At 33.6% G+C, this 26468-nt stretch overlaps 1 protein-coding gene across 1 annotated transcript; it reads left to right on the top strand.

The window, feature by feature from the left end:
- Positions 1-4897: 4897 nt before the first annotated feature.
- On the top strand, positions 4898-25148 carry LOC106063387 (ankyrin repeat domain-containing protein 42-like). The gene is made up of 12 exons (XM_056012809.1): positions 4898-5074; positions 6581-6747; positions 9857-9964; positions 10812-10931; positions 11829-11964; positions 13138-13338; positions 15483-15608; positions 16141-16293; positions 18256-18363; positions 19427-19553; positions 23074-23206; positions 23752-25148. Exons 1-12 carry the CDS (start codon positions 5068-5070, stop codon positions 23893-23895), a joined length of 1530 nt encoding a protein of 509 aa, XP_055868784.1. The 5' UTR covers positions 4898-5067; the 3' UTR covers positions 23896-25148.
- Positions 25149-26468: the final 1320 nt, after the last annotated feature.

The following is a 26468-nucleotide window of genomic DNA, read 5'->3' as shown; positions in this document are numbered from 1 at the left end:
TACATGTTAATCAATGACTTAAACTCTGCTAAGTCATTCGTTTTTCTGGCTGATTCAGGCAACCCTTTCCATTCTCTAATAGCACTAGGGAAGAAGGAGCACTTGTACGAATTCCTTCTTGCATATGGAATACGAAATGTGCCTCTAACTTTTTTTTTATTTCTGAGTATTTCATTAGGTTCTGTTTTACTATTTGTAAATTATGGTAGGCTACAATGTTTTCTGCATTATCACTATTTCATTTTGTAGTTTTCTGTCCTGAAGTGTCTCCAAGTTTAGTGATTTCACTAATGGTGTTGCTTTAATCAAATTTAAATATGAGTCTGTTATAAATTTCACTGCTCTATTTCTCTCTCTCTCTCTCTCTCTCTCTATATATATATATATATATATATATATATATATATATATATATATATATATATATATATATATATAACCCTAGGTTGCCCACCCCTGACCTAGTGCGTGAAAGTATGAACACGTGAACAGCAGTTATCACGTGACCGGAAGTACGGATGAAGAGTAAGACATCTTAGATGTCACGTAGAGAGAAGTCATTAAGTTAGTATGCTGTCGACCTGAGAAATGGTCGGAGATGAAAGCTAGTTACTATGTGGTCAACTTAAGTTATAGTTAGCAAGTAGTCATGTGAAATGTAACTTATAGAAGTCGTGTTAGAAAGCAGAAGTTATTCATTAAGAAGTGAGATTTAGTTTTTAAAGTGTATTTTAGACTGAGAAATGGCGTTACAGAAGTCAGTACCAAGAGGATTATATTGGAGCTGATACATTGGACTATGTTCAGTATATATGGATTTATCATGGAACATTGATTCGTCGTCTGCACATGTATGTCATGTGACACGTAGTTTCAGTCACTGTAGTTCTCCTCATGTATCTGTACAACAAGCTACTCACGGGCTAGAAACGCTTAAAACATCCTAAAAACTATAACATGTCAATATATTCATTGACAGGGCACTTGTACGAATTATTCCTAGCATATGAAATAAGAAATGTGCTTTTATCTTTGTGTCTTTCTGAGTATTTAATACGTTTTGTTTGTGTATTTTTAAATTAGTGTTCAGTGTTGCTAATTTAATTTTTAGTGATTAGTCCTCTGTCCTGAAACGTTTCTATATTTAGTTATTTTACTAATAAGCTTAGGCCTACTCTAATCAAATGTGAATATTTGTTTCTGTTCTAGTTTCTTTATACTTTTAATGCTTTGTTTGGTTTTATAATAATTTAGTCACTATATAGGTTACATAAGTTTTCATCTATTGTAGCCTCTACTTTTGAGTTTTTAGTCTATTTAAGTTATTTACCCTAAGTAGATTTTATTTCCGTTATTTTTTTTTCTTACTCTGTAATAATTGTCATGTTTCTGGTTGGAAAGACTTCGTCCAATTGGATTCCAGTAATTTTTTTTTTTAAGTCTTCTAATTCTCTTTGTAAGATTTCACGTTCTTCGTGTATCTACTTTCAGGTTGACTGTTTGTACCGGGGTTTATGTATAAATACAACTTTTATAATTCAGTTTTGTTTTAAAAGAAGCCTGTCCACGTTTATTTCTAGTCCTACATTAAGAATTTTAAACTACATCGGTTTAGTTGCACTAGTTGTTTGGAGCTACAAACCAACGACCGAGTGTCAACTGGGATGAGGTCCTATCCCAGTCCATATAAAAACTAAAGCAAAGCTTCAGGGCCGCCGCTTCATATTGTGTTTGTATTGCACGCAGGCGGCCAAATGAAAGTTGCTTCTATTTGTTTTTATTTTTTTATTTTAGGAGAAAAAAATAACTTAACGTTTTAATATTTTATATAGACTCTAGCTACTGTCTTTTGAAGAAAAACAAGGTTACAAAGACAGTTTGTGTGGAAACACAAACTCAAAATCGACCCCCAAAGTGGTCCACCCAGGCAGGAAAAAGGCAGGTTTCAATATTTTCAGAAGAATATAGGTATTAAACTCTATCAGAAGTGGTCCACCCAGGCAGGTAAAAAGGCAGGTTTCAATATTTTCAGAAAGAATATCATAATGAAATTCTATCAAAGGCAAATGACAGAGAAAAATGGAGAAAGAAGGTTGACTGACCATGTGTGGTGCTTCAAAGGTCCAGCAGACCAAGGGATAGGTGAAAGTGAATGTGAAGTTAGATATGAACTTGGCCTAAGTGATGTCTTATAATGAGTATCTAATTGATCTAATTGTTTTGTTAAGGGTCAATCTCTTATTCAAAGCGTCAAGGAAAAAAACATCTCCGTAAAAAAAAATTCCTTTAGTTTTGTGTTCCAGTGTACTGTCCATTTTGCAGTTTACGCGATAATATGAAACATTACTTATTAATTGTTGTTTGAAATTAAGTCCAACTTATTTGCATAGTAAATAGATTTTTTTCAATTTAAAAAAAAAGTAAGCATTTTTTTTTTTTGTAAATGTAGTATTTAGTATGACAGAATTTATATAACGTAGCAATAAAATTGTGAAAAATAATATTTTTTTAAACTCTAAAACCATTTGCATAAATGTGTTAAAAAATGGTAAACCTGTATCTTCCTTACTAAATAGCCTCCTGTGTTTGTTACTACTAATAGTGAATAGTTGTAAAAATGGTGTATTTTTATGAAAAAACTGCTTGCATAATTGATTTAAAAAATTAAATTTTTCGCTTTCAGAAAGAAAAAAGTAGCCGATGCATCAGAACTTTGAATGATCTAAAATATCATGATGTCCGATTTTCATTTTCTCTTCTAGTTTCTGAGATCTAAACGGGACGGACGGACAGACAGGCCGCACAAAACTAATAGCGTCTTTTCCCCTTTCGGGGGCCGCTAAAAAAAATTCTTTGTAGTTTCGTATAATACATTAGAATGTTTTTGGAAATATAAAAGAGACTCGCGCGAACAAAAAATTGAAAAGGTCATAAAACACATTTTTATAGCTCCAAAAATAATAATAATAATAAGGCTTGTCTTCGAGTCCGAAGATTAATGAGGATTGCAGTATTTCCCGTGGCTAGGCATGCAGCCCCAGCTGTGACCTCTTTTGCCACATCCAGGGCAAGCCTTCCAAAAATACTGAAAACAAAAAATAGGATGCAAATGATGGTGCGAAATAGCAAATGTATCTGGTGCTGAAGTTCCTGTTCTATCAAAATTGAGAGGGGAAAATGTAATGAAAGTTGTATACCTCCAGAAGAACAAGCTGTTAAGAAACAGATACAAATTAATGCCACAAAGTAGTTCATCTGAAAATGAAACTTAGAACAGTCAAGACAGCATAAAATATGCGTTCATGCCATGGCTAAGGATCCTAGTAGGCCTAATAATAATAATAATAAAGTTTAAATTGTCTTCGAGTCCGAAGATTAATGAGGTTATAAGGTAATCGGTATTTCCCGTGGCTACGCAGCTAAGCTGTGACCTACATATTTTGCCACATCAAGGGAAGGATCCTAGTAAGTGACCTGAAAAATGTAGCCTAATGCTCATGAGATTCAATGCCTCATTCAAAACTATGGTATGTGGCATTTTACGTCTGGAGAGACGATCTTTTCCCTTTGCAATTTCTCACGTGACTAAAGAGGCCAATCCTTTATTTATTTATATTTATTATAGTAGAGTCACTATTGCGGAGCAGGCATGTTTGCGGAACAGCTCGTCGAAATTAGTTAAAATCTACTTTATTTTGAAATTTTCTGCTAAACTACTGTAACGGTACTGCGCATGGTCCATTTCTCTACATTTCCAATATAAGGGTTTTCCTTTCACAGCAGAAAATTAATTTAGACTCCAGGTTAAAGTTGACAGGTGTGGAATCGTCCATTATTTTTCACGTACCAGGAGAACCGCATAGGCCATGGCTTAAGGCTTTTTAAAAATGATAATGACACATCACCTGCATGATACACATATTTTTCGGTTTATAAATAAATGAGGGAAAACTTCATTTCATAGCTATCTACCAGGAATTAAATTTAAAAAAAAATTAGCTGGTGTTTATCCTGTTTTTACCTTTTTAAAGATAGTCACAATTGTGGAACACTATAGATGTTATTTATTTGACCTGCGCATTTACTATCATTTAGCTTAATATTTACATAGTGATTTAGATATCGAAATTTAAATATGCGTTTGTATTAGTATACATAAATTTAAAAACATTTAGAGAATAATATTACATATAATATATAATTTATGATTACCATACGTCCAGCAAAAAGAAGACAAATCATAATACCATATATATATATATATATATATATATATATATATATATATATATATATATTATATATATATATATATATATATATATAATATTAATATAACAAAAAAGAATAGTGGAAAAAAAAAAACCTTGTAAGGAAAATCAGCGTAGTGTGACGTCAAATACAATTAAAGAAGAGGTAGAGATTCTAAAAGTGACAATGTGTTTGTCTTAGGCATTAATAAAATAAAATTAATGTAAAGGATAAGGAGTTCAAGTATTAGAGTAATAAAATATATGCTTTATATAGGCTTTGTTCCGACATTTTTACCGTGTTCCGCAATTGTGACTTCTTTAAAAATCCTGTTCCGTAATTGTGACTACCAATATCTCAGCCGAATTGAATGTAAAATTTAAATATCTGTTGAAAAACTTAACAAAGCATCTATTTTTATCGGAAAATGGATGGGCAATGCCTAGATACTTTTAGTTTTTCCATAGGTCTAACCATTACGGAGCAAAAAATTGAAAACTAAAAGTAGCTGCAAACTGTTCCGCAATAGTGACTTTACTCTATATATTTATATGGGTCAGTGAAGTACGTTAGAGAATAATTCAGCGAATTGATCGTTAAATATCTATTTGCTGCTGAACTGTCTGACTAGCTACGCGATGTAAATAAAGATTTACTACACTGGATTCTCACTGGAATGACAACTTCTCTAGATTTAATCTATTAACTAGAATCTAGTAATAGTAACTAATTCCATGCTAATTTCAGTATTTAGGGCGTGAAATCACCACTATATATAGATATATAATTTAGAGATCTAGGCTTATATATCTAGAAATGCCAGGTGTGTAAATATTGCGGTTACCGTACCAACTTTGAACTTAGTTAGACTTAGTGACTTAGTACTTAGTAACTTACTAGATCTAGTCACTAATTCACTATTACTACTTTACTAGATCTAAATTACTATTATTTACTATACTTAAAATACTTACATGACTTAATTATTAAGTACTAGATTCTAGATCTACTAGTGACTTACTAGTCTATTACTGTCTATTACTAATACTAGATGATAGATCTAGATCTAGATCTACAAGTACTACTAGAAAAAGAATTAGATTATTTAGATCTATCATCTAGTACTACTCCCTTACTAGTCTTTACTAGTCACTAATTCACTATTACTACTTTACTAGATCTAAACTACTATTATTTACTATACTTAAAATACTTAAATGACTTAATTATTAAGTACTAGATTCTAGATCTACTAGTCTATTACTGTCTATTACTAATACTAGATGATAGATCTAGATCTACAAGTACTACTAACTACTAGAAAAAGAATTAGATTATTTAGATCTATCATCTAGTACTACTAGATCTAGATCTAGTGGTAATAGTTTAGATACGCAGATACCTTTGCAATACCGATCTACTAACTACTTAGTCTTACTAGATCTATGTAGTACTATTACTACTAGATCTAGTACTAGTTTCTATATCTAGACTTATTTACTAATCTAAATCTAGAATAGATAAAAATTATTAAAAATAAAATTAAGTAGATTTCTAATCTAGAGACTGAGTATAGTCTAGACTCTAGACTTAGACCTAATGATCTATGATCTATCATTACTAGATCTAGATATATCAATACTACAATACTGACAATAGAATTAGAACACAGAAATAATATTGTATATTTATTATTGATACATGTCATGTTGCTACATATTTTTACAAAGCTTGTGAACTCACTCTGTGGTAAAAAGTATGTGCTCAATTTTTCTCCCACACTCAATCTTGAATCAAGTTGCACAATTATTTCTTGTACCTGACAAAACAGAATCAGTTAAAAAAAACATTAGTTAATTAACTGTTGACTATTGGTAATTTTGGTAATTAATTATTTTGTATGATATCAAAGGAAAGAAATCTTACCCACAGATGTAGTAGTATAAGTTGAATTAGTCCCCTTGAGGAGGCTTAAGCTCTGAGTGAACAAATATTATTTTTATGGGTTTAAAAAATTGATCAAAGAAACATTCCATTCACCCAGATAGGGCCTACCTTCTTTTTAGTCCCTTTGCCTTTCTTAACTGGTCCAGACAAGTGATAGAATCATAGCCCATTTAGAAAGCTAAATGCAGGAAATTGCGCTAAACAAAAACTATTGGTAAAAATATTTCTAATCACACAGATTTATTATTGTTAGGCTAGATCTGTTACTAAATTCAACCACATGACTGATCCAGCCTAATTGATACAATTACACTTAAATATAAGCTTTGTTTTATTTAAAAATTATTTCTTCTGTTTTTCTTGTTTGTTTTTGGTCTTGTAGTGTCCAATTCCAATCCAACCAACTATCAGTCCATCCATGATGCTGTCAGAAACTGTGATGTTCTGCATCTGGAAGTTATGGTCAAGAATGGTGCTAGTGTGAATGAGGTGGAACCAAGAGATAAGTTTACTCCACTCCACACAGCCTGTAATGTTGGGGCTTTAGAGGTATGTGTTCTCTTTAACTTTACAGGTTTATGTTTTATTTTTCAGAAATATTAAACATTGAATATTTGTTAAAGTTACTCGTTTTTTTGTTTTTTTTCATTAATAGTGCTTCATTGATTGATTTTAAGTGATTTCTATATTAGAAAATGTTCTGGAGAAAGTATCTGAGAAGCAGCAGTTTTCTCCTCCATCCAGCGTGAGGCTGTGGGGGAGCACTGAATTCTCTCCTATTTGAGTCCTGAGCTGAGTCCCAGTGCCAAGCATTTTCCTACATTCTAAGCTTTAGAGATTCTTTCTCCTTGGTTTCTACAATGCCTTTTTCTTGTATTAAGAAAAGGTCGCATGTGAAATAAATTGTTATAAAAAAGGAGGCTGCACTGGCCAATACTTTTATGCAAGGGACATTGAGCTACATATAGCTCTCATCTCAAATGGTGTCATCATCTTAAGATTATCTTTTTGTTAAGTAATACTTTTGCAGTGGACCTTTTTATTTTTTTTGTCACATTCAACTTAACAATGTACAACATTCAGGAGAATTTAGGCCATTCTGACACAAGAAAGTCAAGAAGAATTATGGAAGCATTTTGAAATACTTTCTTGAAAAAGCTTTGAGTTGATATTGTTGCATATGCCACTCACAAAAATGGTATATTAAAAGGTCTTTAGATCCAAACTAAATAGAGCCCTCCCTCACAACTATCTCCACATATTCAAAATTATGGAAAATGGAAATAAACAAAGAAAAGTCAGTTTATTCAATCTTTAGCCACAGCAACAAAACAGCAAAAAGAAACTACATCCTAAAAATAGACTCTCAGCCAATAAATAAAGAAGAAAATCCAACATATCTTGGTGTAAAACTAGACCAAAGACTGTCTCTAAAACACTTTATGGCAGATTTAAAAGAAAAGGCATCACAAAGATTAAACATAATAAAACACCTAGCAGGAACATCCTGGGGAGCTGAAAAGAAAACCTTAAGACAGTTTTACACTGGATATGTCAGATCTGTAATGGATAACTGTCTCTCCATACAAGTAGCTGCCAACAAAACCTATCAATCATCATTAGATACAATCCAAAACCAAGCCTTTTGCTAATTAGTGGAGGTATGAGAACTACTCCCACAGCAGCCTGTGAAATAGACTCCAATATTGAACCTCTTAAGTTAAGGCGCAACAGAGCAGCATTAGAAGCTATTGAGAGATACAGAAGGTTGGAGGACGATCATCCAAATAAATTACTAACACAGAGAAATAGGAAAAACAACCAAAAAAAGCAAAGAACTCTGATCCAACTTACTGACGAACTAGCCCTAAAACACCACCTACCCAATAACAGAGAAAAAATTACCAGGTTTTCAAACATTACACCCGGACTAAACTACAAACAACCAACCATCAAAACACATTTACTAAATAACACCTTAACAAAAGAATCAAACCCACTGGAGCTCCAAGTAGGCACGCTTGAAACAATCGAAAGCTATCAAAAAACAGCTATCCATATTTATACAGACGGATCAGCTTTCAAAGCTACCATCAATGCTGGTCTTGGTGCCTTCCTGGTCTTCCCTAAAAATAAACACTTTGAGATAAGCGCACCCTGTGGTGATTACTACTCAAACTTCCAAGCCGAGATTGAGGCAATTACCATAGCACTCCAGACAGTGGAAAACAAATTATATGAAGGAGTACAACCACCATCAGATATTGTTGTCTTTACAGACTCCCAATCTACTCTGCAAGCACTTAACAGCAGCACCTCAAACAGCCCAAGAGAGTTGACAACACTCATTGTGATAATCCACCAGATGATATCAAAATTAAATATCAATATTACACTACAGTGGATCCCTGGACACATTGGCATCATGGGAAATGAAAAGGCAGATAAGCTATCAAAGGCAGGTTCATCTATGGAACAACCAGATAGACCTGTTAACTACCTCACCCTAAGGTCAATGTTAGTCAACAATCACAAAGAGGAGTGGCTCAACCTATGGGCATCAGGAAACACAGGCAGAGCCATGTACAGAGAAATGACTACGCTTAACAAACTGGACAGTATTAACTTCCTCCCCCGCAAAGAACAATCTACAAACTAAGAACAGGACACACACCACTATTAAATTACCACCTGAACAAAATAAACTCCACACAACTACCCCTTTGCAGACACTGCGCCCACCCCTTTGAAACCGTAAACCATATTTTCTTTGAATGCCCCTCCCTAACCCACCTTAGAGCTCACAGCTCAGCAGCAATAAAGCTGGCTAGAAGAAGAAGAAGAAGAAAAGGTCTTTATTAGAAGATGAAAGATTTCTCTTGATTTAAATATATGTATTTCTAAACATAAGTAATAATTTCCTTTTATTTGGCTAATAATCAAACATGGATTGATATCTACTATAAAAAATACAAACTTTTATTTATTCCTTCAAAAAATAAATTGACCAGCGTTCTGCTCAAGACATTGTACCCCACTTGAGTGAATGGGGGAAATACACCCCACAGTTTGAGAAATACTGGTTTAGCCACTAATTTTCTAAATAAGACTTCTTCTTCTAGACAGCTTTTGCTGCTGTTAGACAGTTAGTATTTTTAGTTTGTATAAAGATGCACCATAATTTACAGACTTTGAACGCAACTAGTGACGTTATGTTTTAGTTGGGTTAGAGGCTACCTAGAGACAGAAAAGTAGTTGGTGATATGATTTCATAAGGGTAAGACGTATTTATTGACAGAGACATCAACTGTGGCCTTTTGTTGAATTAAACCTTAGTATAAATTGTTCAACTGTGTATGTATTGATCTCTCCACTTGTTACTATTAGATGATTCTATTTTCTTGTTGGTTAATCACATTGAAATACATCCGCCCAAGAAACCCAGACATCTCCAGAGTAATCTGTCAAAATTAGACAGGCATCAATTAACTACAAGACAGATAGGCATCATCACACTGCTGAGCTTTGAGCTCTTTTGCAGACTGTGCCAAGGAAAATAGTGTGCTGTTCCCTTCAGTTGTTCAGCACTAGATTCTGACAGCTTTCAATAGAAGTGTCTAAATTATTATTTGTTTAATTTATTTATTATTATTTATAGTGTGTGCATTGGTTGCTGTGGCAGGGGGCTGACCCAACAGTTACAACTCCCCGTGGATGGACGCCGGCACACATTGCTGCTATAAGAGGCTTTGAAAACTGTATTGAAGTTGGTATTATGGTCTTTAATGTAACATTAATAATTAACAATACTTGTTAGTTTTTTTTAAACCCATGTATTGATAAAGCTTAAGCAAAAAGAAAATATAATTTTAGAGATGCCTACTTTGACTAATAGCAGTATGGTGGCTGAGTGATAAAGCACTTGGCTTCCAAATCGAGGGTTTCTCTGCTCAAATTCTGGTGGTGAACACTGGGATTTTTTATTTCGGGATCTTCAGGGTGCCTCTGAGTCCACCCATCTATAATGAGTACCTTACATTAGTTGGGATAAAGTAAGGGCAGTTGATCATTTTTTTGTGCAAAAACATATGACCTTTACATCATCTGCTCCATAAATCACAAGGTCTAAAAGGGGAACTTTTACTAGTAGCAATTAGTTAAACTCATATCTATGCAGACTAATTTAAAACTTTTATAACTTGTAATAAGTTCAGAATTTTAGTAATATTAAATTAAATTGTTCTTGAAAAATACTTTTTGTGATATCTAGTTGTTAATTTTTTTTTTTATTGCTTTATTTAAAATGTTGCAAATTATATGTTAGCAAGCAAAAAAGCAACAAACTTCTAGACCTATTTTAGTTTTTGCAGTATTGTTGAATTAGGACTAATTACATCATAGGTCATTATCACATTTAACTAGCTTTTTTTTTATTATTATAATAATCAAAAATATAAAAATATACATACTTTTTTTTTTTGAAGAATGTCACTATTTTTATATAAGAAAACTGATGGGAAAAAAATCTAGTTTTCGGCACAGTATTATCAGTTCAGAAAATCATTGTACAAAAATATGTTTTAATTAAGATTATGTTTTTTTTTTAAATCTAGGCATTGTCCAACAATGGTGTCAGTTTGTCCACAAAAGATGCCAGAGGCCAGACACCACTTCATCTAGCAGCAGCCCATGGCCATTCATTTTGCCTGAACACAATTCTTAGATCTGGTGCAGTATGTATAATATTTCCACCATTGAATTTAGTTTACTTTTAATACTTTTAACCCTTATTAGACACATTAACCTATTGTACATCAGCCATGTCTAGCCCTATTCAGACCCTATTACCTCTTCACCTAAGTCTAGCTTACAGAACCTATTGCATTATCTGCCAAGTCTAAAAGCCTCTAAGGTAGATTGGAATCTTTGAAGATTGATCGTATTGAGGCATGCTTCAAAAGAGTTTACCTCCCTGCAGTGTGAAAGTACTGACATGCCTTAACAATGGGCCCAACTGATACTCTCTACTTTTCTCTGTCAAATGCCTTTGCCCACATACATACATTAAGGAAGATTCTAATTCACTCTTTCAGATTATTATTATCATCTCATCTTTTAATGACTTAGAATAGATGCTTCTACCCAGGAGAATATTTTTGGCTCAAATTGTGCCCATTCTTTCACAGTTTTTACTTTACACTACTGAGTGGCTCCTTCTATAACTCTGCTTGATTATAAGCTCACAGCTACATTTGTTGTCCTAATCTGGGATTGTACCAGGCAATAATCTTTCATAGTATTTACTCCCAAAAAGCCTGTATTAATTATAATAATTTAATTTATAGAGCACTGTTAACAAACTTAATGTAGGCCCGAGACACTGTGATAACATTACGAAGATAAACATGAGAGTTAAGATGACAAACTAATCTAAAAAAGTTTTATTTATCTTTTCTAATTTATTTGGACTGGGGACAAAATGTAGGCTTAATACAAATTTAAATGTCTACATTGTTTCATAATTTTTGTTTGTTTCTTTAATTGCTTCAAATTCATAACAACTAAAAGATGTTCAATGCCAACCATATCATAAGCTAATAAAAGGAAAATAAATTTTTCTGTTCATTTAGGACATCACTGTGCTGGACAACATGGGATGGACAGCTGTCCATTCTGCTGCCTACCATGGCAGGCTTGGCTGCCTCCAGTTTCTGCTCAAGTGGGGGGGAGTTGCAGATGAAGTAGACATCAATGGAAACACACCAGGTGGGTAAACTGGTCAGGAGTTAGTGCATCTTAATAATTAGATCAAGGGAAGTAAGTGGTTGTGGAGTAGTTATGCTTCAATAGTGTGTATTTTAATTCAAAATATACTTACTAAAATCTCAGGACTCCATTATGTCACAGTACTAAGGTCATGCTCAATTACTTTTATTTGAACTACAGTATTATTGAAAATAACTCCCTCGACATCTAGTGAGATCAAAATAAATGATAGATTCAATCCATTCTTAATATGAACAAATAGATCTCCTTTACAAAAATGACAGACAAAATGAATGTTCCTTTTTTTTTTTAAAGAATCTCAATGTCTGCTAAAGATTAATTATAATTTAGATTCTTTCTTATAGTATCTATCACACAAAATAACTCTAGTTTTCAAATACTATATATAGTGGTTCTCTAACTGTCGTACACAGGGGTCCATGAGTTGAACTAAAGGAGTCCACAGAAAGATGAAAATTGTATACAATTAAAATATCGTCGCTAAAAGCCAGTTTATCTGATCAAATAATATGAATAATAATCAACTCACCACGCACTACTGTTTAATATGTTAATTACATACTATTCTCTGATGACCTAGACCAAAGATTTGAAAACATTCTTCACTTGGATATTCCTGGCTAGGTATTGAGCTCTATTGCTTGTGGACAAACTCAGATACCAATCACCAATGAATCCATAATGCAGGACCAGCTTATTGGAATATTCATAAACAAGGAAGTTAAAAATGTTTGAACAAGGAAACCACAAATTCTGGTTACAAAAACATATTTCAAATTATTGTAAATTATGGGTCATAGTAAAGAAGTTAAACAAAATGTTTTTTTTTTTGTTTTTTACATTTGTTACTTATATAATATGCATTTATGTAGCTTTTTCACTTAGGGATCCGTGGGCAAGTTTTGACTATACATGTAGGTGTTTTGTGTTTCCTATTTTACTTTCACTTATCCATATTTTAATGCAACTAAATTAGCAGTATGCTACATGGCTTAATTGCTAAATTTATTTTTGTTATTAATATCACAATTTTATAAATATATTCAAAAACAATATTTGCATTAAAATTACATTTGAAATGTTTTAAAATTTTTATGTATCCTTTTTTGTCATAAGGTAATTTAAAAAAAATATTTTTTAAAACTATTACAGCACATTTAGCTGCTGCTGAAGGTAATCTCCCTTGTCTAAAGTTTCTTGTCTGCCAGAGTGGTAGTGCTCTCTCAGTCCTGTCTGCTCGAAATGACCACGGCGAGACACCCAAAGATTTAGCCCAGACATTCTACAAGGACAACATTCTCGAATACATTGGTCATATTGAACGTGAGCAGGATAACCCAGAGGATGGGGAAAGTAGGTGCATTTTTTTATTGGCACAAACTACAGACTACAGAATGCAGTACAGACTACAAAATACACCACAGAATACCATAAATCATCTCTTTCATTCAACATGTCAACAACTTAGATCACTGAATTTGTCAGTACATTACTGGCCAGACAAAACAAGAACACTTACTATCACAATTCTCTTCCATCTTCTCTTCAAAATGTCATAAACAATGCTTGCTTGTAAGAACGTTTGTTTTACATATTTCGGATGTTCCTGCAGTTCCTAGTTTAAATCTCCAAAGGGATGGCAGTGGTCAGGTTGTGAACCTGGGACCATCGAGACAACTGAATGACAGTCCAGCACACATACTGCATGACCAGGCACCAATCCAAAAAAAGAAATTAATTTTGTTATTTTGTTTCTTTAAAATATCTTTCTTCTCCCTCTTCTCAGTTTTATATTTTAAGAAGCTCCTGAATGGGAAAAAAGCCACCAATAGTTTTTTATGCTCTTTCTGTTCATTTATCTGTCTTGTCAAGAGCTCAACAAAAAAAAAAATCCAATATCAGCATATTCTTAGTGTGCTTAATATAGGTTCAACTGCTACCTTAAGCCTTCTGAAAGTAAAGACATTTTTTTTTGTTTTTTTTTAATTAATTAAGCTGTTGTTGTTTTTTTTTAATTCAAATACACCAGATTTAAATCAATATTTCAGCGGCTTGTACTGTTGTAGAGAAAGTAGTAATTTATATGGAAACAAAAGAAACTACTAATTTTGTAAATGTTCAAATTTTATATATTGAGCTTTGTTATTTGCCAAAATAATATAATAATACATATATACATTTATACATATTTATACACACACACACACATATGTATATACATGTGTGTGTGTGTAAATGTATATATATATATATATATATATATATATATATATATATATATATATATATATGTATATATGTATGCCTGAGTCGTCTCGATACTCTTTGGTTCATACACTGCCCACTGGCTTTTTAGTTCGGACTATCTTCAACTCTGAAGGAGCATATGAAACATGTAAAAAAATGTACAAGAGTTAAGTCTACGACTCTTGGTAACTGTAGGCACACAGAAGCTTGCCTCCATCTTCCATCTGCCTGGCTGAACAAACTTCTGTCTATATAAGATTGAAGCAAATGAACATTTTATATCCCTGTTACTAATGGCTCAGAACCTAAGATTAGAAGCTGGGGTGAAGGCCAAGTACACAGAGGAAACTCCTGCATGTACATTCTTCGTACAACAGCCATGCAGGTGTCTGCCATAAAAACAGCTCCTTGAGGAATAGTGTGTAAATACTGACATGTTTGTTGAAGCTTGCTTCCATCCCCACCAGTGCTATGGACTCAGTCCTAAGGCACATCAGCTTGGGTTTGTTTTGCTTCCCTATCAGCCGAATCATATCTTCTAATGACCTAAGTGCCAGGTTGAAGCTGAGAAGCATTGCCTGGGAAACTAATAAAGTTAAGTACAATTGACTTTGAAAATCTAATTGCTTTAATCTGTGACTCTCATTTGAAACAAAAATACAAACATCAGAAGAGTAACCAATTTTTTTCAAAGTAATCTATCATATTTGATGTCAAAGTACAGGAAGATGCTACATTTAGATTAGAATTTAAAAAATCAATTTAATCAAATTATTTATTATAGTTTAATAAGGAAGTGTGGTGGCTGATTTCTAAAAGCGCTTGGCTTTTCCAGGGTTCTAATCCTGATGAATACTGGGATTTTCAACTTTGGGATTTTTAAGGCACCAACTCCAAGTCCGCCTGACATTAGTTGGGGGAAAGTAAAGTGGGTTGGTCAATGTGCTGGCCACATGACACCCTTGTTAACCTTGGGCCACAGAAACTGATCATCTGTCCCATAGATTACAAGGTCTGAAAGGATAACTTTACTTATTCTTTAAATAAATTACAATATGTCAAAAAAATATGTTAAATTTTTGTTTGTATATGTTTACATGTAGGAACCTATTCAACCTACAAAGATTGCAAATGTTTCACTAAATCTGCTGAATGTCTTTCTCAAAGTGTTCCATTTTAGAAAAAGTTTTGCAGACTCTGATGTGGCAGATTGAATTAAAAGTTTCTTTTTGTTCTTTTTTTATCTATAGATCTTTCATTCCCTGCTCATGTGGCAGCTTATAATGGAGACCTCAACCACCTGAGGATGCTGGTTGAAAATGGTGTGGTTAATATCAATGAGCGAGATGACAAGGGTTCAACCCTTGCCCACAAAGGTGCTGAGCACATTTTTTGAAATTCATTTTATTTATTTTAATTTCTGTTTTGTATTATCCTGTATATAGTTGACTTGATCTAAAGTTAATTTGCTGATTATTCTATCTCTTACTTTTAAGCAGGGAAACCTTAACAAAAATATTATCTTTTTTTTATGGTTGAAAATATTTTAAAATTTTGTTTTGTCAATTAGGAATTGAAATACTTAAAATAATTAAATAACTCCTACCTAATATTTAGTATTACTGCATATTCATGTTTTATATTATTATTATTTTTTTTAATGAGTCTGTTACATTTGGCTCTTCAGCATAATATAAATTCAATCAAATCATTGACAATGGAATCAATTGGAAATGTCTCTCTATTTACTGAAACCTTTTCTTCAAAAGTCAACTTTCGATTTAGTATATGCAAATTTACGAGTTAGTCTAAATGAATTAAAAATATTAGTAATTATTGAGATGTTGTCATTGTGCTGAACTGTTTTGTTTTATTTTGTCCATGATTTTTGTTTTGTTTTGCAACTAGCTGCTGGTCAGGGCCACATTAATATCATCCAGTGGCTGCTGGAGATGGGGGCCAACATGAACATAACCAACCAGGCGGGGGAAACGCCTTGTGACGTAGCCAGAAGATTTTCACAACTGGCATGTGCCAAACTGCTTGGTGGAACAAGTTCTGGTAACATTTTGTTTCACAATAACTTTTCATTTCTAGATTATATTGTTGTAACTCTGATCCTGCACTGATGTTTATGGCAACATTTGGAACCAGGCCCAGAAACTAGTATTTCATTGGCAGTAAGGAAATATTGGGGGTCTGTTATTTTGGAATAGAAAAAGATTGCCTCCCTCAGTCCTGCCTGTTTTATTAAGATTGCCTCCCTTAGTCCTGCCTGTTTTATTAAGATTGCCTCCCTTAGTCCTGCCTGTTTTATTAAGATTGCCTCCCTTAGTCCTGCCTGTTTTATTAAGATTGCCTCCCTCAGTCCTGCCTGTTTTATTAAGATTGCCTCCCTCAGTCCTGCCTGTTTTATTAAGATTGCCTCCCTTAGTCCTGCCTGTTTTATTAAGATTGCCTCCCTCAGTCCTGCCTGTTTTATTAAGATTGCCTCCCTTAGTCCTGCCTGTTTTATTAAGATTGCCTCCCCTAGTCCTGCCTGTTTTATTAAGATTGCCTCCCTCAGTCCTGCCTATTTTATTAAGATTGCCTCCCTTAGTCCTGCCTGTTTTATTAAGATTGCCTCCCTCAGTCCTGCCTGTTTTATTAAGATTGCTTCCCTCAGTCCTGCCTGTTTTATTAAGATTGCCTCCCTTAGTCCTGCCTGTTTTATTAAGATTGCCTCCCTTAGTCCTGCCTGTTTTATTAAGATTGCCTCCCTCAGTCCTGCCTGTTTTATTAAGATTGCCTCCCTTAGTCCTGCCTGTTTTATTAAGATTGCCTCCCTTAGTCCTGCCTGTTTTATTAAGATTGCCTCCCTCAGTCCTGCCTGTTTTATTAAGATTGCCTCCCTTAGTCCTGCCTGTTTTATTAAGATTGCCTCCCTCAGTCCTGCCTGTTTTATTAAGATTGCCTCCCTCAGTCCTGCCTGTTTTATTAAGATTGCCTCCCTCAGTCCTGCCTGTTTTATTAAGATTGCCTCCCTTAGTCCTGCCTGTTTTATTAAGATTGCCTCCCTCAGTCCTGCCTGTTTTATTAAGATTGCCTCCCTTAGTCCTGCCTGTTTTATTAAGATTGCCTCCCTCAGTCCTGCCTGTTTTATTAAGATTGCCTCCCTCAGTCCTGCCTGTTTTATTAAGATTGCCTCCCTCAGTCCTGCCTGTTTTATTAAGATTGCCTCCCTTAGTCCTGCCTGTTTTATTAAGATTGCCTCCCTCAGTCCTGCCTGTTTTATTAAGATTGCCTCCCTCAGTCCTGCCTGTTTTATTAAGATTGCCTCCCTCAGTCCTGCCTGTTTTATTAAGATTGCCTCCCTTAGTCCTGCCTGTTTTATTAAGATTGCCTCCCTCAGTCCTGCCTGTTTTATTATGAGGCTGTCGCCATAAACCTGGAGCAACACTGGGTAGTTGATGGTGTTGTAATGGTGGGGGTAGCTGTATCACAGACTCTGAGAAAGAACAAGTTAACCCAGCAATAGAATTGTAACACCGAAGACTGTGTGTGTGCATTTGTGTGCATTTTGTATTTATTCACATGTAAATAAAGTTTCATTTATCTGCCACCATTTTACAAAAATATTTTAAAATTTATTATTATAATCTTTAAGTAATTCATAACCTTTGCTTTTTATAATTGAACAATAAAAACAAATATTTCATTTAATATTCAAAAGTTTCAACTAAATATTTTAGAGAGTAAGAAACAAATGCAATGCTGTTTATTGCAAACAAATAATTACAATCTTTGGCCCATTAAGTGATATATGAATCTTAGCATTAACAAATCTTATGACTTTCTGACATCTATAAACATTGAACAATTTGAATTTTTGTTTATTTCTAACTTAATTGTGAGATTCTATATATTTTCTAAAAAAAAAAAAATTCTAAACAAAAAAAAAATAATTACAGTATCAGTTTTCCTTTCTCACTGATAAAAACCTTACTGACCCAACAACTAAGACTCCAACAATTTTGTGTTCAGATGAAGCTGAAGAGCTCGTGGTTGGCTCTGAGGATGAAGAGGAAGAGGAAGGAGATGGAGTTAAAAAAAGAGCCAGAAAGTCTAAAAAGCTACAAGATGGCGCCAAAGGTAATGAATCCTGTTCAGTCATGGTTCATATGATTTTGTTATTACGTTGAAGGAAACTTTGTATTTTATTTATGTTTGAAAAGTAATTTAAGAGGAGGAAATAATTCAAGAAAGGTATTTCAAGGTTTAGACAAAATTTTTAAAAATTCTTTTTAGTTTTTGAGAGAAACACTGTTGAAGTAAAACATTTGACATATAGAAATAGATCTTTATATTACAAACTTTTTCTTGCAAAGTAAATGTTGAAAACAAAATAAAAAATGATCTATTTATAATTCAAGTGTCTCACATCATTTTTTCATGTTTTTTTTTAATTGCTATGTAACTTTTGTATTTTCACTATTAAAACTTAATGGTACACTAAGGATAGATTAAAGTTCCCCTTTTAGGCCATGCTGTCTATAGGGCAATGATGTAAAGATCATCTGTTTCTGTGGCCCACTGTTAATGATGGTGCCATGTGGCCAGCTCAACAACCAACCACTTTTTTTCCCCAACTAATGTCAGGTACCTATTATAGCTGGGTAGACTCAGAGGCGCCCTAAAGATCCTAAAATCAAAAATCCCAGTATTCAGTGGGATTCAAACCCAGGACCCTCTGGTTGGAAGTCAAATACTTTACTAGTCAAGCATCACGCCATTGATAGATAAACTTGATGCCAATGTTTTCCTCAATTATTATCATGTCCAATGTTAGTTACTAGTTAATTAGCTAATTAAATATTCTATATCTCTTTAATTATAAGGGCTCACCATAAATATGTCATAGATAAGAGAAAAAAACTCTACACCTAGCCAAAGTACTTTGATTGTTAAAATCATAAATTGTAAAAAAAAAACACCTTTACTTTCCCAAATAATGTCAGGTACCCACTAGAGTTGGCTGGACTCAGGGACGCCATAAAAATTCCAGAAATTCAAATCCCCAGTTATCACCAAGATTCAAATCCAAGACCCCTCTGTTCTGATATCAAGTACTTTACCACTCTGCCACCATGCCCCCTCATAGCTTAAGAGCTAACCATTTTTTTTTACTAAAGATTTTTATTTTTCTACCTCCTAGGTCGAGCCAAAATGAAAGTGGAAGAGTATGAGAGACTTCTTGAAGTGGCCAAGAAAAATTACATTCAACTTGGAGGCTCACTGGAGGAAGACAGAAAGAGATTGAGAGAGATAAGAGATAAAGATCAGTAGGTTCATGTTTACTTTGAGATAAAGATCAGTAGGTTCATGTTTACTTTGAGATAAAGATCAGTAGGTTCATGTTTACTTTGAGATAAAGATCAGTAGGTTCATGTTTACTTGAGATAAAGATCAGTAGGTTCATGTTTACTTGAGATAAAGATCAGTAGGTTCATGTTTACCTGAGATTAGAGATAAAGATCAGTAGGTTCATGTTTAGTTTGAGATAAAGATCAGTAGGTTCATGTTTACCTGAGATTAGAGATAAAGATCAGTAGGTTCATGTTTACTTTGAAATAAAGATCAGTAGGTTCATGTTTACTTTGAGATAAAGATCAGTAGGTTCATGTTTACCTGAGATTAGAGATAAAGATCAGTAGGTTCATGTTTACTTTGAGATAAAGATCAGTAGGTTCATGTTTACCTGAGATTAGAGATAAAGATCAGTAGGTTCATGTTTACTTTGAGATAAAGATCAGTATGTTCATGTTTACTTTGAGATAAAGATCAGTAGGTTCATGTTTACTTTGAGATAAAGATCAGTAGGTTCATGTTTACTTTGAGATAAAGATCAGTAGGTTCATGTTTACTTTGAGATAAAGATCAGTAGGTTCATGTTTACTTTGAGATAAAGATCAGTAGGTTCATGTTTACTTTGAGATAAAGATCAGTAGGTTCATGTTTACTTGAGATAAAGATCAGTAGGTTCATGTTTACCTGAGATAAAGATCAGTAGGTTCATGTTTACTTTGAGATAAAGATCAGTAGGTTCATGTTTACCTGAGATTAGATATAAAGATCAGTAGGTTCATGTTTACTTTGAGATAAAGATCAGTAGGTTCATGTTTACTTTGAAATAAAGATCAGTAGGTTCATGTTTACTTTGAGATAAAGATCAGTATGTTCATGTTTACTTTGAGATAAAGATCAGTAGGTTCATGTTTACTTGAGATAAAGATCAGTAAGTTCATGTTTACCTGAGATTAGAGATAAAGATCAGTAGGTTCATGTTTACTTTGAGATAAAGATCAGTAGGTTCATGTTTACTTTGAGATAAAGATCAGTAGGTTCATGTTTACTTGAGATAAAGATCAGTAGGTTCATGTTTACTTGAGATAAAGATCAGTAGGTTCATGTTTACTTGAGATAAAGATCAGTAGGTTCATGTTTACTTGAGATAAAGATCAGTAGGTTCATGTTTACTTGAGATAAAGATCAGTAGGTTCATGTTTACTTGAGATAAAGATCAGTAGGTTCATGTTTACTTGAGATAAAGATCAGTATGTTCATGTTTACTTTGAGATAAAGATCAGTAGGTTCATGTTTACCTGAGATTAGAGATAAAGATCAGTAGGTTCATGTTTACTTTGAGATAAAGATCAGTAGGTTCATGTTTACTTGAGATAAAGATCAGTAAGTTCATGTTTACCTGAGATTAGAGATAAAGATCAGTAGGTTCATGTTTACTTTGAGATAAAGATCAGTAGGTTCATGTTTACTTTGAGATAAAGATCAGTAGGTTCATGTTTACTTGAGATAAAGATCAGTAGGTTCATGTTTACTTGAGATAAAGATCAGTAGGTTCATGTTTACTTGAGATAAAGATCAGTAGGTTCATGTTTACTTGAGATAAAGATCAGTAGGTTCATGTTTACTTGAGATAAAGATCAGTAGGTTCATGTTTACTTGAGATAAAGATCAGTAGGTTCATGTTTACTTGAGATAAAGATCAGTATGTTCATGTTTACTTTGAGATAAAGATCAGTAGGTTCATGTTTACCTGAGATTAGAGATAAAGATCAGTAGGTTCATGTTTACTTTGAGATAAAGATCAGTAGGTTCATGTTTACTTTGAAATAAAGATCAGTAGGTTCATGTTTACTTTGAGATAAAGATCAGTATGTTCATGTTTACTTTGAGATAAAGATCAGTAGGTTCATGTTTACTTGAGATAAAGATCAGTAAGTTCATGTTTACCTGAGATTAGAGATAAAGATCAGTAGGTTCATGTTTACTTTGAGATAAAGATCAGTAGGTTCATGTTTACTTTGAGATAAAGATCAGTAGGTTCATGTTTACTTGAGATAAAGATCAGTAGGTTCATGTTTACTTGAGATAAAGATCAGTAGGTTCATGTTTACTTGAGATAAAGATCAGTAGGTTCATGTTTACTTGAGAGAAAGATCAGTAGGTTCATGTTTACTTGAGATAAAGATCAGTAGGTTCATGTTTACCTGAGATCAGAGATAAAGATCAGTAGGTTCATGTTGAATACTTTTGAATTGTTTTCTATTGTATGAAGTCATAGATAAATGATCTGTGCACTATGTTCTATGCACTAGGCTGAAATCAACATGTGAAATGCAATTTAGCTCAATGTTTCTGAATCAAGGCTGAAACTTTTCAAACTTTTATGTCATTTGGATCATGGCTTACTGTAGCATAATTTTTATGTATTTAGCATTTTACATACCTTTTTTAAAAGCAATTATTATTATGAGATAGAATTGCTATCGATGTTCAGACTTAACTCCAAAGAGGTCATTAGACTGTCATCATAATGTGTCCCTTGACTTTGGTCATAGGGGTGCTGTGACAGTTTGCGGAACCAAAGTCCTCCACTTTTCCCAGTCAGCAGCTGTTCTTAGCAGGATATTAAGAAAGAGGCCGGTTCATTCTTTTATGTTGTCCAGCCAGCTTCCTTTGTGCTCCCTCCACTGTACATTTAAGAATGACTTTAGATAGTGAGTCATGTCTTACAATAGGACTAAACCAGCTCAGCTTTCATCTCTTCACAGTATTGAGGTGTCCTTCCTTTTTGCCAGCCAGAGTGTTGACTTCTGACAGTACAAACTCATTTGTCTTCTTTTCATGCCATCTGATGCCCAGCACTTTTCTGTAGCATTTTCTCTCAAAGGCTTGGATTCTTCTTTCAGCCTCAGCGTTTAGTGTTCAACATTTACACCTATATAGAAGTACAGAGACCACTAGCGAAGAATACAGTTTTAATTTTACTTGGAAGCTGATTTCCAGATTTTCCACAGTTTACTCATGACAGCGGATGCCAAGCTTAAATGGGTTTTTATCTCTTTTATTGATCCTCCATCTCTTGTTATGTTTGACCCTAGGTATTTAAATGAGTCAACTTCTTCTGATGTTTGGCCATTCAGCTGTACTACCTCCAACAAAAACTAATATTTTGCTCTTTTTTGGCACTGATTTCTATGTCGACTGCTCTAGCTGCTGCATCCAGTTTTGAAGATCTTTTACCTGGTCTGCATTTTCTCAGATGAGGTCTATATCATCATAAAACTTGAGATTGGAAATAGGCCGCCCATTTATGATCAAGCTAGCAGTAAATCCCTTTGGAGTTTCTATCATAATATGCTCCAGAAATAAGTTAAAAGAGCTGGCTATCAAGGGAGTGAATAATAGCTGTAGTGCTAACCACATTTCTTTTGAGTTGTCTCTCTTTAATCTTTGATCATTGACACTGATCTGATGATCTTCAATTTATTAATTCTTTAGCACCATTAATGAGCTGGAGTCTCAGCTAGAGTATGAGAAGCTTCGCAGAGAGAAACTTGAAGCCCAGCTAGATCAGTACAAGAGAGAGATTGGTTACCTGAATGCACAAATTGAGAACATGCAACTAAATTATGTAGGTATTTTTTTGTAAGATGAAAAAGTATCTTCAATAACTAATGTTTTAAACGAATTGAATATGTGAAAGGTATTTTAAAATTTGACTGATGAAAATATATTTTAGAACCCAAATTCAATATATAAATGACCATTAGTTAAGGCCCAGTTTGACCACTTACAATAATAAAAAAATTTAGATTTTTATTTTTGTTGAAGTGCTTAAGTAATGTTCATTTTCAGTAATTGTTCAAAATTGATTGAAGAAGAAAAGATATTAAGCCCGAAATCACAACCTTACCATTTGACAACCAGGGGTGTTTCTTACCTTTTGAACACCCCAATACTTAAATGTGACTTTGCTCTTGGTTCTACTGACCTTGCCAAATATGAACAATTTAGTTGTGGACTATTTTTCTGTACATTCATTTTTTTGTTTTTTACTTTTCTTTAAACTCTTTTTGTTCTAAATTTAACCTTCTGATCTTTTCTTTTTTTTTTTAAAAGATATTTGGTTCTGACTTTCTTGCATTATTTATCTTGCATTACTTTTGTTTTCTCAAGTCGACTGAAGAATCTGAAACGCAAGTTGCCAGAAGCAAGAAGAAGAGGCTCAAGAAGAAAAGTTACGATGACAGTGGGGTGTACATCAAACGCAATGTCACAGTCTCTGAACGTGGAACTAAATACAAGAAAATTATAGCTTAACAGAAAAACTAGTGACATGAACTGTTTCTATGTCTTTACTTGCACAATTTCAATAGTCTTTAGTATATAATGATTTAAAATCAACTTGTTTCTATGTACCATAACATTCCCAATGTGTATGCATGTAGGCCTAATAACATTTAGAAATATTTATTTTTAGAACTAATTTCATTTTAAGTCATTTGGATCACACCAGCGAAGGTTGAAAGGGTGTGTGTGTCACATTTCTACCCATGATGATCCCTTTATCTTAGATCCAAAATTGAAACCAGTGAAATCTGCCCATGTGGAGTGTCACCAGAGAATGCCGACCACGTCCTCCAAAACTGCTCTCGTCACCAAGAGGCCCGTACAAGACACCAGCCCCAAAACACCCCAATAGAAAGAAAACTATATGGAGAGCTCCCTGATTTGGAAACCACTGCGCAGTTCATCTCATGTATTGGTCTAGTCATCTGAACGCTCCAACATAACAATGATAACGAAGAAGAAGAAGATCCAGGAATGTGCCCTTAAGAGAAAACTCTGGATACATCCATAGTCTCTCCGGACATGAGTCATGTAATGAATTAAAGGAGAGATCTATAAGGACTCTATATATTTCTTTTTTTTTACAAGAACCAACTGTTTAAGTAATAGATTAATGTATTTTTACACCTTGAAGTAACTCGAATAATTAGCCTTACATTCACTGATAGTTGTGTTAAGTTAACTACTGTAAAGAAAGCCTGTTTCTTTTTCTTTCACTGTGGAAGAACCTAAAAGACTAAAATGTGTACAGTGAAGTTAACATATTTCTTGAACAATTGTGTTATGGCCACTATTTTTCAAATGCCTGGAAAGACATGGTTGGGCTGTTCTTTCTCTTTTCTGTGATAACAAATTATTTATACATTTTAGACAGACTTCTTGGTTCAGACTTTTTGGTCTTGATTTTACAAAGTTTGTAATTGTAGAAAATATTTTATGGTAAACAAAAAAAAAAAAAACATTTCTCAAACATTCACATTATTTGGTGTTAACTTAATTTTACTATAAATGATAAAAAAAAAGTCATGAAAAGTTTTTGTTAATTGTGTGTCAACAATAAATTACATCTTACACCAAATTGTGTTTTTTTATTTCAAATTATCTGGTATTAAAATGGCTTCCTTGTATTTATAAAGTCACTGTCCGTGGATTAAAAATGTTTTATTTTAGCCAAAAGTAAATAAAGATTCAGAGTAAGAAATAGAAACTCTGGAGATAACTGGGTTATTTTTATTTTATTTTATTGATAAATTCTTAAAATTCTGTTATCAACACCTCAATAAATATGACATACTGAAAAAGCTGGGGAAAAAAACTCAACTTTGGGTTGAATCTTGAAGCGTAAACCTTGATACCTGGGATGACCTATATATATTTTCAGTAGTCAAATTTTTTTTTACTATTTTGTCATAATGATCGTGCAGCCAAGCTTTTGGCTGTTGAATCCATGCAATTGTATGTTAGTTTTGATAATATTTGTCTGTTGAACCCTAGTCAATATTATTTATATTTTGGCACTGGAGGAAATCATTTTGAAATATTTTATTCAGTTGTACCCTTGAAATGGTATGAAAATATTTTGGCATAGGTGGAAATTGCTTGTTAAGAAACTCATGCCCGTAGTCCTATGTAAGGAATGTTATCTGTGCGTTAAAACAATCCAGCATTGTTTTATAAGTTTCAGATTTTTGCGTCCCAGCCCAGCCTAATTTAGGTCAGCAAGGGATGGCATAGGGCAGAATTGTATGGTATCAACAATCCAAAGTGGATATCATTCAACCAGGCAGCTATTAGTTTGTTGAACTTTGCGAAATCCAGTGATGTAATGCCTATAGGTCTATTTAAATAACTTTAAGTCAAGCCTGTTGTGACGAGTCATCAGTTATTTGGAAAGCTATGAAAAAGCTTTGTCTTTGATTCAGAAGATCACCAAATGTTGCATAATTTTATGTGGCTTCAAAATGGGGTTGATCTGCTGAATCGTAACCTTATTGACGTTTGGTCTATATTTCATTGTGTCTTGCACATCTAACACTGTAAATAAACCTTTACTGTTGTCGTCTTTATGCTCTTATAAGACTTCATTTTCTATCGCAGATAATTGAGACGTTTGTGAGAATATAGCAGGGAGAATACTTGGTATATCTGACAAAATTAGTCTCATGAATTCTATGTTGCTTCTTTGTATAGAATTGTCCATGCTGGCTCATATTATGTTCTCACCCATTTTAACAAAGCTTTATCAACTCCATCTGTCTGGTAAAAAGATTGAACACCTTATTTCTCCCCACACTCGTTTTCGGATCAATTTGAAACTTTGCACAATTATTCATTGGTATAGACACTACATGAAATTATGGCTGTTATATAGCGCTACTTTCATGCTTATAGCATGCTCAGAGCGCTTTGGTCCAATCTCAGTAGTTGACCAGTGGAGGAGAAGGGGGGTATCTAGGAGAAGGATTTTCCGTGCTGCAATACATGAAATCTGTCAAAATCATGACTGATAATATTGTTTTTGTTCGATACCAACAAGGGAAATT

This window comes from Biomphalaria glabrata, chromosome 15 (assembly GCF_947242115.1).
Source record: "Biomphalaria glabrata chromosome 15, xgBioGlab47.1, whole genome shotgun sequence".
NCBI lineage: Eukaryota > Metazoa > Mollusca > Gastropoda > Planorbidae > Biomphalaria > Biomphalaria glabrata.
This window is presented reverse-complemented; position numbering and strand designations above follow the sequence as displayed.